This window comes from Microcaecilia unicolor, chromosome 9 (genome assembly GCF_901765095.1).
Source record: "Microcaecilia unicolor chromosome 9, aMicUni1.1, whole genome shotgun sequence".
Taxonomy (NCBI): Eukaryota; Metazoa; Chordata; class Amphibia; order Gymnophiona; family Siphonopidae; genus Microcaecilia; species Microcaecilia unicolor.
Genome location: NC_044039.1, coordinates 142,117,697 through 142,136,150, shown reverse-complemented (window position 1 = coordinate 142,136,150; position 18,454 = coordinate 142,117,697). Strand labels below are relative to the sequence as shown.

General features: G+C 42.4%; 1 protein-coding gene across 1 annotated transcript in view; it reads left to right on the top strand.

Annotated features, from left to right (window-relative positions):
- Positions 1-18,454, top strand: part of TYRO3 (TYRO3 protein tyrosine kinase) — a 151,142-nt gene that overhangs the window by 116,751 nt on the left and 15,937 nt on the right. Inside the window, exons 16-17 of the mRNA XM_030213779.1 lie at positions 4,373-4,482; positions 7,509-7,668. Coding sequence (XP_030069639.1) covers positions 4,373-4,482; positions 7,509-7,668 — 270 coding nt within the window. The remainder of the gene's footprint in view (positions 1-4,372; positions 4,483-7,508; positions 7,669-18,454) is intronic.

The window sequence follows — 18,454 nt, the reverse complement described above, 5'->3', positions numbered from 1 at the left end:
GAATGGGGAGCCTGAAGGCTTCAAGAAAGGGAGTCAACGGTTGCAAAGGGGAAGATGCATTTACGGCAGTCTGCTGAGCAAAGCTGGGATGTTAGTGCCTAGGCATGTCAGCAGTACATGCCCCAGGCAGAGCATACAATATACATCGCGATTAAGGCAAAAATAGAGGGAGCTGTGTGACTCAAAAAGTTAGGCCACTTTGCCCCAAAATGCTGTAGATAGATAATAGGATTTTATATCTGATTGCTTAGTACTGTAAGATGTATACAGGAATGAAATTGTTAGATACTATAAATGTATTTGCATATATAAGTTGTAGAATGCTGCAGCCATAATAAATTCCACTCTTTCCTGGATACCTTGTCATTGTTGATATATGTCGTGTATGGTTTGGGTATGATAGGAGAGCACTAGTTGCTGCCTTCCCAGTTTGTAGTAGAAAAGGAATTTCTGTTTTGCGGAAAGAAACTTCAGCTTTTTCCTGATGTTTCCAGAGCAACATAACGTACATGTAAACAATTTTTTCAGTTTAAATTGAGAGTGCAAGCACTCAGTGCAGGTTTCTTTTTGAAATTTCCTGTAAAATGTATAATTACTTTTCCTGATATTTCTTATACTTTTTTTGAGCCAGAACAGTTAGATGATTCTGGGTGGTTTTGTTAAGATCTATAGGAATTAGTATAGTTTAGCCAGGATTTATAGTTTAAAATTTTTGTGGTTTAAACTTGATTTCCTTTGTTGTTCTAGTTTAATTCTTTTTCTCCTTCATTCCTGTGATGTGGGCTATACTGTTTTCTTATATCTGTACTTTGTACAAATGATGAATAATTGCAAATAAAAAAAAAATTGGCTATAAATTTGCTATATGAGGGGCCATCGTCACTCCCGTTACTATACTGTGAAACGTAAGTAAAGTCTCTTGAGTGCCAAAGTTGCCATCTGTAAAATATAATGAGGCACTTTATGTGATTTAGGCTGCAGTTCTGAAGAACTGTTTATGTGGAAAGCTTCATGAGGGCTTTATTTGCCAAGTGAGAGTATGTCTTGCGGAAGGAAAATCACCACTTTTAAATAAATTCACTTGTGTTTTAAAGTTCTCACACGTCATATAGGATCAGGCGGGTTACTGGAAACTTTGATATTTCTTTTCTCTTCAGGAATGTTAAGATCTGCTTTATGATGTGGAAGAATATTTGAGATAAGACTTGTCCGTTCATTGTTGCCACTGTTCAGAACTAATCAAACATCAGCTCTGTTACAGGGCATTATAAATGTAAACATTTAGTATGTGTATTACGATAAAATGGAGATTTTTGTCCATTTTCATATTTTAAAAAATGATGTGTTTCAGCAGTAAATTAACTTATGTATGTAAAAGATATCGAGGAATCACGAAAAATTTTTCACATTGCTGATACACTGCTCTGTGTTTCATTTACAAGATTATCTGGCTGCTATCGGCGTGAATGCTTTGACAGCCCAAGACAGCTTGCATTGTCATTTTTCAACTTTTTGGAATGTTGCTAATCTTCTATTGCAGGCGGTTTCCAAAACATGGCCACATCAGGTTCTTGCATATGAGATGCCCTAACAGTAAAATTATTTTTTGCCAAACTGGTGCTTCATCCTTTTTATAATCTCCATCTGACCTGTTGTAAACATGTGGCATCTGTTTTTTGCCTTTTGTCAGCTTTTTTACATAGGGGGAGAAAACGTAAACTGCTTGTCAGATTAGGAGAACATCTGTGCTCTCTTAAGATGAAGTGACTTGAAGTTGCTTGTAGAAAACTGTATGTAAAAGTCGCTGAATTTCACTGAATTAAGATGTTTGTGTTTTGAACACATTTCTGTCAATTTGTGAAGTGGAAATGGACACGAAACAGTGGTAGATTTTTAAATTGTGTTTCTTTAAACCTAATGGTCTTCATCTGAATAATGATTAGTGTGTGTTCTGGTGATATATGATCCCTCCTTTGATGACTTCTGAGGAAAAGTGGTGTTCCAAATAAAAACATTTTTTCCATGTCTAAAGAGGCTGATTCTCTGATGCAAAATGCAAAACATGGGCTGCATCGGACTCTTCCACCCCCTATTTAAGACCTAAGAAGGAAGCAGTGGTATACCAAGAGTGGGGCAGTAAATGCAGCCTGTAGGGGAGGAAGGGATTCATCGAGCAGTCAAAAAAACGTCGACTCTGCCAGTGTTTCGGGGCAGAGGACCAGCAGAGCCAACAGCTGTGTGCATATAGACTGCTGTGGCTGTACAACTGCTTGATGTATCTCCCTTACTGTTTGGAGGGGTGGCAACCAAGCTAGACATGCCACCGGAGAGAAATAAAAAGGTTTTTTGTGGAGAAAATAGAGAATATGGACTCATGAAGAAGATCTTTAGTAGGGGAAATCTGGGATGTGCAAGCAGGGCAAAAGTGAGGTGGGGAAGCCAAGATTGTTCCCTGTCCTTTGTCTCCTCCTTTTGGCCATGGCACAGTTGGTGGGGTGAGGGCACCAGGGTGCAATTTCAGCTCATTGTGTCCCGGGGGAAGTGTAAAATTATTGTGTAGGAATAAGTGACTAAAAAGAAATATTTGCTTTCTAGTCTAGATAACCCTTTTGACTAGATATGTATGAGTAAAGTTGTTTTTGAACAAACAGATATACAGAATATTATCTGGAAAATCAGAGGAAAGAGCACAGGCTAATTTCGGTTAAAGGGCAAACCAGGGTGGCCCTGCCCCTAGGCATACTAGGCATCCACCTAGGGTGGCAGAGTTGAGGTGACAGTGAGAACCAGGGGCTTCTTCCCCCTTCCTCCCACGCCAGGCCCCACTTAAAAAGAACTGAGCTCTGTACAGCCTCACATTGAAGGGCTGTCTTGTCCTTGCCCCTTCTGAGACTGACTTCCTATCAGAGGAGGGCGGTACACAGCAGTGCTTCAGTGTGGGCTTATACTTGGAGGGCCTGCACAGTTCTCAGTCCTTTTCAACTTTGTGCCAGTGTGGAAGGAGGAGCAGCAGCAGCCCGGAAGGAAGGGGGGGGGGGGCGTTTAGAACTGAAGGGGTGATGCTGGCAACTTGGGGAAGGGGGCAGAGAGGAGAAAGGGAAATAGCTAGCCACCTGAGGGACATAGAGAGTAGAAGAGGTGATACTGAACTACTGGGGGGGAGGGGTTTGAGCTGCCTCTGGAAAGTTTGCTTAGGGTGTCTGATACCCTTGAGTCAGCCCTGGGTCATACACTTAAAGATCAATATTTACCAAGATATTTTTAGAATCAGGGTTTTTTCCAGACTTTTCTTTTGCACTTTCACATGTTTTCACTGTTGCACTGTTATATATGTTTAAATCTGTTTATTAACTTGGAATTCAAACCAGTATAAAACAAACGAACCGTCTGTAAAAATAAATAACATAGTTAAGTATATTTGTATGCAAAAAGAACAAAGCCCTTCCTTTAAAGTTACACCCCTTTTCAAATATCACGGATACTCAAACCGTTATTTATGTGCTGTTGACACCCTTCCACGATACAATAACAATCAAACAGAGGATAACCAATGATAATAATAATACCATATGCTTAAGTATGACTTGGGGAGTTGGACTGTTATACCCCTGGTCATCTAAACCCCCTCTTCGAAAAACTGAATATAAACTACTCTTACTCCCTACAAACACCATAAATTAACCCCTCCCCCCCCAAAAAAAAAACAAAAAAACAAACCTTATATTCCCAGTAGGATAGAGCAGGGTTCTCACCCCCAAATCCATGAGCTATTGAAGGAAAAAAAAGGATTAAACTATATGCCTTATACTTTAGAGATTGAATATATTACCCCCTCCCCCAACAGCCATAAACAACTTTTTCCGATTAACAGTAAACTTGGCTTGCCTTTGCTCCAACAACATCAGTGCATGCAGTCGGTTTTGCCAAGCCCAAAAGGAAGGTGCTTACCCGCTTATCCATACACTAAGAATAATCTTTTACCAAGTGCCCCAGCTTTCCAAAGTAAAAGACAGTGGCCTCAATTCTGTATTCTAAAGGCCTTATATTTATCCAAGAGTAGACCTGCTGGTGAAAGAAGAATGGACTGGCCTAATTGCACTATTGTATATACGTTTTAAAAATCTAACAAGAATGTATGTATTGGATGTGATTTCAAGCAGGTAATGAAGTAGAAGGATAATAGTGATGTACCAGCCTTACTGTTGCCCTTTTTGTATATATATATATTTTTTTGTGAGGTTTTAAGACAGTCTTTAGTTCTATTTCTCTAACAGAAAATTCTGCATCTCTCAGCCATGCTGAATTCTTTTAAAGTCTTGCATCTCCCATATGTGTTTACCTCTGACCTTCCATGATATTTGCTCTCTCATAGAATATACCTATCCAGACGTTAATAAGATTCATGATTGATATCTGCAGTGGAATGGAGTACCTCAGTGCGAAAAACTTCATTCACAGAGATCTCGCCAGTCGCAATTGCATGTAAGTCAGCCTCATTCCTCCAGAGAGAATAAATGCAGGAGCCCTCGTATAACTGGGCACAGCTTATGACCTGTTCTGAACTGCTGGCACATCATCCAAAAATAACCAAGCAATCAGGAAAATCCACAGAAATAGTCATGATTTTTTTCTCTTCCTCCCTTGAGATAGGGGCATTCCATATATGTACATCAGGTATTTATAAACTTTCATGCAACAACTCAGGACTTACTCCCTCCCCACAGCTGTATCTTCTGATTCTGTAACCCACAGCTGTATCTTCTGATTCTGTAAGTTAGCCCCAAGTCAGAGGCTCCCAAGACTCCTTGCAGAACTGTTCTGACTTGGAGTGGCAGCTTTCTACTTATACAATCCCACTCTGACCAACTCTCTCTCTCTGCTCTGTGGCTCTCTGCTAGTCTGCATAATGCAAGCTCTCTGTCCTTCATGGGCGCTGCACTGTGCACCCCTGACGGTTTCACCTTAAGAAAGATCCTGTTTTCTCTAAGTAGCACCTTAATTAATATCACCTGGCTTTCCAGGTCAACTACATTACCCAGTAGACTTTTCCTTAAAACATTGCCTTCTCTCTTTTTCTAGAGCCCGTTTTCTCCTTTGCTGCTATAGTGGGCCCACTGCTTTTTGCTTCTCTAGAACTACATTACCCAGTAGCTCTTTCCTTGTGGTATTACTTTTTCCTCTGTTCCCTGGCTCTGTGATAGACTGACTGTTCTATATTAATAGGTTGCTTCTGCATGCTTGGGGTCCCTACTCCATCGGGCCTGGGATATCACAGTATTATGGATGAAGAATTGGAAAGCACCTGTTTACATTGCTCAGACTTAAAATGGACATCCTTGGGAGTAAATAGAGCTATGGGGAACTTGTTAATTGCTCTGAAATTTTAGCTTCTGTCAGAGCTTAAAGCATTTTCTCTATATGCTTTTATATTATGTAAACTGCTCTGAAAGAATTGTTTTCTTTGTGATGGTATATCAGGTTTTAATTAAACCTGAAATCATTTGTTACACAGACAATATTAATTAAACTAAATATAGAAGTTATTTTAGAAGGTTTGTACAGCATTTGCATGAGTAAATAGCTGGTTTACACATACAGGATAACAAGACAAAGTATTGATTTTAGAAAAGCTATTCTTTACACATGTATGTCCTCAGTGCACCTGGTTTTCAAAGGGGCATGTGCTAGGCATGCTTTGGGTAGGTCTGAGAAGCAGAGGCATAGCCATAGCTGGGCTAGTGTGGGCTACATCCCCTCCACTTTGGACTCAGGCCTACCCAGTCAGCCAGAACAGCACAGGCTAACAAGGAGGGAATGGAGGCAGTGACACCATCGGCACTACCTAGTCCTCGCCCATGTTAACCTCGAGCTCCACCAAAAATTCAGTTGTGGCTCGGTCACTGCCGAGAAGTGTGTATTTCCTCTTTTGCAAATAAAATGTATGATTACCTCATAAAATCTAGACATCTGAATTTACTCCTGCTCCAAGGTATGTGTAAGTGTGTCAGCTCTATGCTCACATGTACCTGGAGTTAGAAGGTATGATGTGGGTGAGAGGGGAGGTAATTGTATCAAGCTGTCTAGCATTTAAAAAAAACACCTCAGAAATGCAAAACAGTGTTTTGTAGCTTTGCTTCTTAATTTAACTCCTTTTGGGCATTCAGTTTTGTTAGATCCAGCATTTACTTATATAAGTGGCAGCACTTAAATGCATTGGTTATAAAATCGCCATTTACATATAAGTACCAATGCTTACATGTTCAAAACCCCTGCGTGATGCCACTGTTTTTCCACGTCTCTTACAGTACATCTAGTTGTCTGTTTTATGAGGTGCATTTGGGGGGGGGGGTTCCCCACAGCCTTAGGAGTATTTTTACAAAAGGCTCCACATTCAGCGAGCCTTTGGAGGAATATAGAAATAAGCTCTTCTTTATAGTTGGTCCAGTGTTTTGGAGTATAATCCCAGAACGGTTGAGAGAGCTTCAGACTTTGACTGAATTTAAGAAATAAATTAAACTCTACTATTCATTGAGGCCTGTGATGGACCCTAACTTGTTCAGTATTAGAAGCACAACACGTTGGTATATTTTGGTACTGGAGCATTGAGAATAATGTGTATTTAAGAGTGAATTATGTTTGTTTTGAGTCTGTTAGTAATGTTGTAAAATGTGTATAAACTGTATTATTGTGCATGTAATTTTATAATCTGCCTAGAACTTTGGCAATAGTGTGGAATATAAATTTTTTATCAATAATTTTGCTAGCATCTTTCAGTACTAGTTCAAGGTGAGTTACATTCAGGTGCATTAGGTATTTTCCTGTCCTTGGAGGTCTAATTGACTTGTCCAGGATCACAAGGATATCAGTGAAATTTGAACCCTAGCTTCCTTGTTTCTCAGCTTTCTGCTCTTCCACTCTGTAAATTGTGGACATCCAGACTTGGATATCCCTGTGCAAAATTAGGCTTTATGAGCACAGAAGCCTAGTCTGACAACCTGCTTTTTCTCTACCAGAACTGGGCAAACTGGGGCCATTCTCTCAGCAGCAAGAGCAGGAAGCATATACTGTGACTGACTTGAGTCAGAAAAATTACTTTCAGATACACTGTTTATGTGTATATATGTATGTTACATGAAAGAATATTCTAGAATAGGACTACACCTTATCTGCTGTGGAAGTTGTGGGGGAGCATGGAGGTAGAGAAGTGCATGTATTTTTCTAGTTCTGAGCACTGTGCTCTTACATCAGCTTTGAGTAAGATCCCAAAGCAGAGCTGAGTTCCCAGCTCCTAAGCTGCAGAACAGCCGAGCCAATAAAGCAGATGGAGAAGGAGGAGGCACCCTACACCATACATTGTTCTTGCACTTGAGCTGCTGGCATAGAACAAGTTCTCAGAAATGTGTACTATACTGCCATCTGCTGTCTGGAGCTGGGCAAGTCTGGGAGGACAAAAAAAGACCTGAAAGGAACATTTCTAAACTGGTGATTTTACACCTTCCTTTCCATAGGTTGAATGAGAACATGAGCGTCTGTGTGGCAGACTTTGGGCTCTCCAAGAAGATCTACAGCGGAGATTATTACCGGCAGGGCTGCGCCTCCAAGCTGCCAGTGAAGTGGTTGGCACTGGAGAGCCTCTCGGATAATGTCTTCACCACGTACAGTGACGTGGTAAGTGCTCTGGAAAAAGGAAAGGGCTGTTGCATATATCTTGAATAAAACGTGCTTCCTGTTGCCTGTATGCCTGAAAAGCAGAAGTAGCTCAGTGAACATGCAGGATAGGACAGCTTTCTATCACGTTCTAACAGGCTTTTGATTCTGATTCTTGCTATTGAAAGGGTAAGATTTTTGCAATTTGGTGAATTCATAAGTTCATGGTTAAGTCCATATAAGAATGCAGTAGAGTTACTGCCGTATCATATGTTAATTATATGTTTATTGCATTAACTGGAGACAGTTTTGAGTCAGGAATCCAGGCTGGATTAAGGCCAACTAATCCCCTAAGCACAGCCCTACAATGGTGCCCCTCAGACACTAAGACTCGGTGAGTGCTGACAAATATCATTATTGTACAAAACATCACATATTTATAATGATTAGAAAAACACTGTAATTAGTGTTGGATAATGGGTGTGGCAGACAGCAGTGAAAGAGTTAAGGGCATGATAGCTGGGGAGAAAAAAACTCTGTGGTGCCTTAAGCATGTGATTATTTTGCTTAATGGTTAATCCAGGGCTGTCAGAAATAAAGATGTTAAAGTTCACTGTGCTGATGCATAGCTTCTCAGTTTCTTTACACCGATCCATTCAGAGCATGTAGTCTGGAGGTTAATTTTACAAAGCTTTCTCTGTGTGCAGAAAAGGCTTTTCTAAAATTGCATGGTGGGATGCACATGTAAAAGATAACACATATGCTTACGCAGAGTGCACTTAGTCATTCACAGGGGTGTGGTTTATGTGAAGTAAAAGTTGCTTTTTATAAAATACAAAGGTACATGCACATATTTTTTGACTCCTTCAGATCAGCTGTAAATTTTGTTCTTGAGGATATTTGTAGTCCTGGGGGTAGTTCTGGCAGCCTGTTTTAGAAAGGCAAATAAATGCTTAAGTTGCCCTTATAAAATAGGCACCTTTCCTCTTTTTACTTTTCCCATAGGGAACCTGTCATAAAACTACTGCCCTTAGGTTTAGCCCATGCATTCTGCAGAATTTCTCACAGGGAAAGTGAATAGGTGAAAATTGCGCATTTTACGTGCGTCCAATACTTCTGGAAATCTTTCATCCACATGCTATCGTTCACAGAAGCACCTCCCTTTTAATGGGGCTAAAAGTATGTATGCCTGAACCCTTCTGTACTTCCAGGGCAGTTTTGTTCAGTCTGTTACCTAGCTAAATACCTCTAAATAATTGTCTCACCTGCAATTTTTTTTAAGCCGTGTAAGCTTCCACTTTTGTATTTCATCCCTGTGCATGGGAGAACCTGACTCACCTATAACTCTTGTATGACACACTTTAGAAACTGTCAGGAAGTACTTTTTCATGGAGAGAGTGGTAGATACTTGGAATGCCCTCCCACGGGAGGTGGTGGAGATGAAAACGGTAACGGAATTCAAGCATGCGTGGGATAAACATAAAGGAATCCTGTGCAGAAGGAATGGATCCTGAGAAGCTTAGCCGAGATTGGGAGGCGGGGCTGGTGTTTGGGTGGTGGGGCTAGTGCTGGGCAGACTTCTACGGTCTGTGTCCTGAAAATGGCAGATACAAATCAAGGTAATGTATACACAAGAAGTAGCACATATGAGTTTATCTTGTTGGGCAGACTAGATGGACCTTGCAGGTCTTTTTCTGCTGTCATCTACTATGTTACTATCCTGCTTATAATCGAAAGACAAAAACGCCTATATTACGACCTAAATCGGTAGATAGACGTTTATCTCACAAAAACGAATAAATCGGTATAATGGAAAGGCGATTTTGGACGTTTTTAACTGCACTCCATCGCGGAAGCGTACAAAGTTGACGGGGGCGTGTCGGAGGCGTGGCGAAGGTGGAACTGGGGCGTGGTTATCGGCCGAGGAGAGATGGGCGCCTTTCGCCGATAATGGAAAAAAAGTATGCGTTTGTAGCTAGAATTTAGGGCACTTTTCGTGGACCCTGTTTTTTCACGAATAAGGCCCCCAAAAGTGCCCTAAATGACCAGATTACCACCCGAGGGAATCGGGGATGACCTCCCCTGAGTCCCCCAGTGGTCACTAACCCCCTCCCACCACAAAACATGATGTTTCACAACTTTTTATTTTCACCCTCAAATGTCATACCCACCTCCCTGGCAGCAGTATGCAGGTCCCTGGAGCAGTTGTTAGGGGGTGCAGTGGACTTCAGGCAGGTGGACCCAGGCCCATCCCCCCCCTACCTGTTACAATTGTGCTGCTTAATGCTTAGTCGTCCAACCCCCCCAAACCCACTGTACCCACATGTAGGTGCCCCCCTTCACCCCTTAGGGCTATAGTAATGGTGTAGACTTGTGGGCAGTGGGTTTTGAGGGGGATTTGGGGGGGCTCAACACACAAGGGAAGGGTGCTATGCACCTGGGAGCTCTTTTACCTTTTTTTTTGTTTTTGTAAAAGTGCCCCCTAGGGTGCCCGGTTGGTGTCCTGGCATGTGAGGGGGACCAGTGCACTATGAATCCTGGCCCCTCCCACGAACAAATGCCTTGGATTTATTCGTTTTTGAGCTGGGCGCTTTCATTTCCCATTATCGCTGAAAAACAAAAACGCCCAGCTCACAAATTGTCGAATAAAACATGGACGTCTATTGTTTTCGAAAATACGGTTCGGTCCGCCCCTTCACGGACCCGTTCTCGGAGATTAACGCCCATGGAGATAGACGTTTTCGTTCGATTATGCCCCTCTATGTTACTTTAGAAACTGAACTTCATAATCCATGGAGTGTCAAAAATTAGCTACAGGCAGGACAGGAGAGCTGAGATGCTACACCTTTGCCCTACGTACTACAGTTTTATTCTTTTTTTTTATGCTTTGATTAATTTATTGTAGAAATTATGATCAATAGGAAGGGAAAGTCTAAGGAGTTTCCCTAGGAACCCTTACCTCTTATCCAAGTAGTTCGCTGGGCTGGGAAGTGAAGCATGCATCTCAGGAACAGGAGAAGGATGACACTATCCCAGCTTAAGGTATTCTTCAATTGTGAGAACAATGTTCCTCTCCTCTTGCTTCAGGTGTAAAGATGCCGGTTGGTGTGGCACTGGATGGGGTACCTAGGGCCCCCCTGAACTGGAAGCTCCACAGTAAAGTCAGGCAGTGCAGTGGGTAGTGTTGCCCTGAGAGGATTTGGCAAGTTTGACCAAGAAGCTGCAAGATTTCAATGGTGCAGGGGCTGTAGCAGCACTAGAAAGCACTAATCAAGAGATCAGAATGGGAAGGGCTGGCCTAGAAAAGGGACTGGAACACCAGCCCAGTGTCAGAATTCCATCCTCTGTCTCTTTCTTTGGAAATTCTTTGACAGGCCATTGTGCATCTAGAAAAAGAAAATTAATACCCAAATGAGTGACATGCATTTTTCATTGGGAACTGGCAGATCAAGGGACTAATTTGCAAAGGACTCTGGTCGAGCTTACTGGTGAGCTGCAGTCTTTGGAAACTCAGCGTACATCATTGGCGACCTCTAGGACTGCTTTAATGCAAGGCAGTATTTTTTTTACTCCATTGGAAGTTGGAGGCATTGGAGAACAGAATTAGACATGTTACTTTGGGAGTCCTTAGCTTTCTCAAATACTCCGTATTGGGCCCCAAATAACTGTTCAAATAATTTTGGACTGAATCTCTCAAAATACGTTGATGTTACCCCCTCCTCTCCCCCCCAGCCCCTGAGTAGTTTTTTTTTTTTTTTAATTCCCCTTAAAAAGAGTATGATGAGAGCCTCGGTACCTGTAGAAACATCTCCATTTTCCATGGTCAGTTTACATCTAACCACTTTCCTTGGGAAATCTTTTCTCCTATTTCCTTCTAAATGTCTATTTAAACTTGCAAATGAATGATATAGCTTTGTTGAACCAAAACTTTTAACAGTTTTTCTTAATAAGATCTCTAGTAAGAACATAGCAAGGTCCTGAGATTCTAGGCTAATGGATATATAGCAGTAATAATGTTTTTTTTTTATATATTATTTCCTTTGTGTTACGATTACCATCTGTTTCTTCTTTTCTGGGATCCCTCCTAAAGGCTGCCCTAAAGTACTTTAAACATTCACCCCACTGTGATGAATAAAGAGCATTAGAAGAAGTGTAATTTTGTATTTCTAAAATCAAGAGACCGGTTTCCTTAACTCTTCTGAAACGACAAAGTGTATAATAGCTGCAGGTTTCATGGAAGAAGGAACAAGCAAAATCCCTTTATGTTCTTTTTAACATTTGTAATTAGAGGGAAGAACAGGTGGTGCAGCTCGGTGCAAGGCATCATCCATTTGAGAGAAAAAAAAAGTCTACCAATTTGTGATTCTCAGCTGCACTGTATAATAGCTTTTTATTCTTGGATTCAAGAACTGTCAGCTGTCACTTGAGGATGTAAAACATTAACAACCAGTACTGTGTATGCATGATAGACATTTTCTTAGAAGAAATGCATTTTCTTACAGAAGTCAGAGACTCGGGCCCACAGACTTTAGCATCCTAAAGGCGGACAAGTCCCATATCATCTATCTATGGGCTCTCCACAGTGAAACCACAAGCCTGACCCTCTTGGCAGGAGAAGGTAGATGTAGCATAAAGCACTGGTCTCCATTTGCTGGCCAGCAGTGAAAGACAGTGATCAGCAGATAGTTCGGCAGAGGGACATCATGGCTGCCAGAGAACCAAGAAAGAGAGTCCTCTGTGCATCTGCCTACCCAGTACCATAGTGATTGTGCCCTTTCTGCAGCTGTGTAATCTTGGGAAACTGGGGGATATGACATCAACCTATTCAGCTCTGATCCAGTTGAAATGTGAGGATATATACCTGAAATGTTGTGCTATCAACAAAGCTAACTCTTTATTTGAAACACTTTAATTTGGGACTGCTTCCCCTGAAGCAGAACTTTTCATGTCCTACCTTTTCACAAGCCCTGTAGGTAGCTGCTGCCAGAATTCAGCAGGGCGTAGAGCATCCCTGCTCTTTCTCTATAATCAGTCACAGCTTGGAAAAAAAAATAGGTGAGGGGCTTCTGTAGTTTAAAACCAATTGAAGGTCTCCCCCCCCCCCCCCCAATAGGAACAAAATATGGGGAAAAATAGTTTCACACTGCGGCCTATTTACTAAACTACATTAGGTGTTTAATGCGGATTTTTGGGGTACACAAGCTGTTAACACTAGCTACAGAACAGCACACCACATGGTTAGTGTGCATTATCTGCCATTTTAAATACCTAGTATGGAAATATCTTCGGTCCTCATAATATGTTTACATGCATTACTAGACAGCCAGCAACCCAGCATCCACATAGAAGACTGTTTTTCTTGAATTTCAACTGTTGATTGCAAAAATAACAATACAATATACTGAACTTCTAGTCCCCTATATTTCCAACAGGTTTAGGGCCCTGTTTACTAAGGCGCGTTAGCATTTTTAACACGCCTACAATTAGCACACGCACTATCCATGTAGGCGCCTGTAGGGATATTGTAGGCATGTACATGGTTAATGCGCTTTAAAGATGCTAACGCGCCTTAGTAAACAGGGCCCCAAGTGTGGATTACAAAAGAATAGAGTCAGGGAGATATTGCTAATTCCATGGATTTTCTAATATAATAATTTGCTATGTGAACGTTCTAAAGTGTCTACCTGGGATTGTAACCACCTGCTGACGTCACTGGCCAGCAGTAGAACCCTGCTTGCCTGACGTCAGCAGGGGGTTAAGATCCCAGTGAGAGACGCGCGTTGAAGAACAGCGGGAGCAGGCAGAGACATCCCTACGTGCACGTCGCCCCCCCCTTCCAAAATCGCCAACACCCCTCTGCTATCCTTCCCTCCCCCCCTCTTACCGGGGTCCCGGCGGCAGCAGTGAAGAGCCTTGCGATTCTGCTGCCTTCCCTTCTCTTAGCTCTCAGCTCTGGCTCTGGTCTCATCCTTGCGGAAACAGGAAATGAGGGCGGGATCAGAGTCAGAGCTGAGAGCGAAGAGAAGGGAAGGAAGCAGACTCGCGAGGCTCTTCACTGCTGCCGCTGGGACCCCGGTAAGAGGGGGGGAGGGGAGGGTAGCAGGGGGGGGGGCCGATGTGCACGTAGGGGGATGGGCGGGGCCAATGTCAGAGAGGAGAGGGCCGCGGGTGGAGGCATCGCAAGGACGTGTCTGTGAGACTGGAACTCGGGGGAGGGACAGAGGGAAGGAGAGAGAGGGAGGGAGAGAGAGGGTCTGGAAATCAGAAGGGAAGAAAGGGGGCCGTGGAACTTGGAGGGGACAGAGGGAGAGAGAGAGGGATAACTTTGCTAGCGCCCGTTTCATTTCATAGCAAAACGGGCCTTTTTTACTAGTATATTAATAAAATTAACTCCTATGAAAGAACAAACCAGGATAACTTTTTTTTTTTTATAAAAACACTAGTAAAAAAAAAGGCCCGTTTCTGTATGAAATGAAACTGGCGCTAGCAAGGTTCCCCCCCTTCCCCGGTCTCTCCCTGTGTCCCCTCCGAGTTGCATGTGGTCCTCCCTCCCCTCTGTTTGTAGATAGGAGTGGAGATAAGGCTATGTAGTGCAGTGTAAGCAAGGAAGGCAATTTGGTTAATTTCTGTTTCCCCCGCCCCGTGCAGCCGTCATCGCCATAAACTCAAAAGAAAGCAAACCTGTGAGGTGCTGCATCCACGTTGTCTTTAAGGTGTTGGCAGGACGGCATGAGTGTAAGTTCCTCCGTCGCACCCTCCGACGTCTCTCTGGCTGCCTGCCTGCCCCCCGAAGCGGTTTTGTGGCGTGTGTATGCTCGTTTTCGGCACCATTTTGTTTTCATCGGCGCACTGGCAGGTGATTGTCAGGCAGGGGGGGGGAGTAGGGAAACACAAAATCCCACAAAGTCAGAAGTGCAGGTAAAAGAGTGGGAAGTGGGCCAGTGACTCCAGGAAGCTGTAGTTATGGTGGTTTAAAATGAATCAACTTTATTGTAGACTCGACACAGTACTGTGTTTCGGCCACAGGCCTGCATCAGGAGTCTAGAACAGTCATATTGAAAATTTTTTACAATTAGAACAAGAAATATAATTACAAAACTTATGTACACATCAATATTAGACGAACAGGTATTTGAATTTGTATACATACATTAATGAACCCAAACACATAAGCCATATATAAACATTTGTAAGAAAATACATAAAATGAAATGTAATATGGTCAATTTATGTGCTTATTTAAATAAGAATATAAAATAAGATATTGTACCCACATATATACATGAAATTTCTCTCTATATATGTTTTGTTAAAAAATGTAAGCTGTGTATACATGTATGCAAATGTAGATTATCTGAATTTAGACACCAAATGGAAGTTATGTTAAAAGCTCTAAAACTTTTGCACTGGTATGAGTCAATGAATAGTAACATATACATAGTAAATGACGACAGATAAAGATCTGTATGGCCCATCGTCTGCCCAACAAGATAAACTCATTTTACCTGATATGCGATACTTTATATATATATATATATACCCAAGTTTGATTTGTCCTTGCCATTCTCAGGGCACAGACCATAGAAGTCTGCCTAGCACTCTTCTTGTACTAAAAGTTCTGAAGCTAATGTCGAGTCCCCTTAAAATTTACACTCAAGCCCATCCATATCTATTCAGTCACGGTCAGGGCACAGACCGTAGAAGTGTGCCCAAATATAAAGAGATAACAAATTCCAATGCTTCTCTGCTTGAAATGAAAAGGAACCAGTATAATATCTTTGATATTGAACAGCAATTCTTGCTGGAAAATGTAAAAATAAACCTTTCTTCCAATGAGAATTTGTTTTAGGGAGGAAAGGGAGAAAGAGGTCTAAACATATAACTGGGACCTAATCCATGGAGAGATCTAAATACCATAGTACATATTTAAAAAAAGCAATGTGCCTATATTGGCAGCCAGTGAAGTTTGATTAAATATGGAGTCGCTCTTTCATTAAAAATCAATTTTACTGCTGTATTTTGAAGAACTTGTAAACAAGTTAAGGGTGCTTCAGTGCATCCTACATACAAAAGATTACAGTAATCCAGAACAGATAATATAGTGTCTTGAGTTATATATTGAGATGCTCTGTCAGAAAGTACTTCCTAATTTGTCTTAACAATTTTAGCTTATAGAAGACTCCTATGTAAACAATTAACTTACTGCATGCAAAAATCTGAAAGTAGAATTGGGACAAAGAGTGGCTTTTTTTTTTTTTTCAAGTCTACTCTAATATTGGTTTATGGGCGTTTCCTCTAAGGTCTTGTCCAAACGCTCTTAAACACAGCTACACTAATATTTTACTGCAGGAGCAGCAGCTGTTCCCAAGCATTTCCCCTCTGTAGCCTGCCCAAATGGCTCCCACCAGCCCTGTTAGGAGACTGGAGCTATCATTCCTGTAGTGCAGGGCTATGGCAAAGCCCCAAGAAGTTTTCTTCCGCAAAAAAAGTGCAGCGTGTGAAGATTTCCTTTGGGGAGGAGGTGCGGTATTTAGTCTCTGTTTAAATGGGCACTTTACATAGTAACATAGTAGATGACGGCAGAAAAAGACCTGCATGGTCCATCCAGTCTGCCCAACAAGATAACTCATATTTGCTGCTTTTTGTGTATACCCTACTTTGATTTGTACCTGTGCTCTTCAGGGCACAGACCGTATAAGTCTGCCTAGCACTATCCTCACCTCCCAACCACCAGCCCTGCCTCCCAACCACCGGCTCTGGCACCGATCGTACAAGTCTGTCCAGCACTATCCCTGCCTCCCAACCACCAGTCCCGCTGCCCACCACCGGCTCTGGCACAGACCGTATAAGTCTGCCCAGCACTATCCCCGCCTCCCAACCACCAGCCCCGCCTCCCGATCTTGACTAAGCTCCTGAGGATCCATTCCTTCGGCACAGGATTCCTTTATGCTTATCCCACGCATGTTTGAATTCCGTTACCGTTTTCATTTCCACCACCTCCCGCGGGAGGGCATTCCAAGCATCCACTACTCTCTCCGTGAAAAAATACTTCCTGACTTTTTTTTTGAGTCTGCCCCCCTTCAATCTCATTTCATGTCCTCTCATTCTACCACCTTCCCATCTGTGGAAAAGGTTTGTTTGCAGATTAATACCTTTCAAATATTTGAACGTCTGTATCATATCACCCCTGTTTCTCCTTTCCTCCAGAGTATACATGTTTAATTCAGCAAGTCTCTCCTCATACGTCTTGTAACGCAAATCCCATACCATTCTCGTAGCTTTTCTTTGCACCGCTTCAATTCTTTTTACATCCTTAACAAGATACGGCCTCCAAAACTGAACACAATACTCCAGGTGGGGCCTCACCAACGACTTATACAGGGGCATCAATACCCCCTTTCTTCTGCTGGTCACACCTCTCTCTATACAGCCTAACAACCTTCTAGCTACGGCCACCGCCTTGTCACACTGTTTCGTCGCCTTCAAATCCTCAGATACTATCACCCCAAGATCCCTCTTTCCGCCCGTACCTATCAGACTCTCCCCGCCTAACACATATGTCTCCCGTGGATTTCTACTTCCTAAGTGCATCACTTTGCATTTCTTCGCATTGAATTTTAATTGCCAAACCTTAGACCATTCTTCTAGCTTCCGTAGGTCCTTTTTCATGTTTTCCACTCCCTCCGGGGTGTCCACTCTGTTACAGATCTTAGTATCATCTGCAAATAGGCAAACTTTACCTTCTAACCCATCGGCAATGTCACTCACAAATATATTGAACAGAATCGGCCCCAGCACCGATCCTTGAGGCACTCCACTACTTACCTTTCGCTCCTCCAAACAAATTCCATTCACCACCACCCTCTGGCATCTGTCCGTCAACCAGTTCCTAATCCAGTTCACCACTTCGGGTCCTATCTTCAGCCCATCCAGTTTATTTAAGAGCCTCCTGTGGGGAACCGTGTCAAAAGCTTTGCTGAAATCTAAGTAGATTACGTCCATAGCTCGTCCCTGATTCAATTCTCCTGTCACCCAATCAAAGAACTCAATGAGGTTTGTTTGGCACGATTTCCCTTTGGTAAATCCATGTTGTCTCGGATCTTGCAACTTATTGGATTCCAGGAAATTCACTATCCTTTCCTTCAGCATCGCTTCCATTACTTTTCCAATAACCGAAGTGAGGCTTACCGGCCTGTAGTTTCCAGCTTCTTCCCTATCACCACTTTTGTGAAGTGGGACCACATCCGCCGATCTCCAATCCCTCGGAACCTCTCCCGTCTCCAAGGATTTATTAAACAAATCTTTAAGAGGACCTGCCAGAACCTCTCTGAGCTCCCTCAATATCCTAGGTTGGATCCCATCCGGTCCCATGGCTTTGTCCACCTTTAGCTTTTCAAGTTGTTCATACACACTCTCTTCCGTGAACGGTGCTCTATCCACTTCAATCTCATTTGTACTTTTTGCAGTCCATCGCGGTCCTTCTCCAGGATTTTCTTCTGTGAAAACAGAACAGAAGTATCTATTTAGCAAATTTGATTTTTCTTCATCATTATCCACATAGCGGTTCGCAGTATCTTTTAGTCTCACAATTCCCTTTTTAGTCATTCTCCTTTGGGCACTTTGATTTTCTTTTCTCTGTTTAGGAGACTAATTAACGTAGGGTTTTTTTTGTTGTTTTAATCTTGTACCTATTAAATTCTGCTGCCTTGTTGAAACCACCCTGATTTGCTCTGTTTTTCATACGAGATCTGCTCTGGAACTTTATAAGCCTTGCTGTTTGGTAATGTGCACATGTGAGCAAAACAAT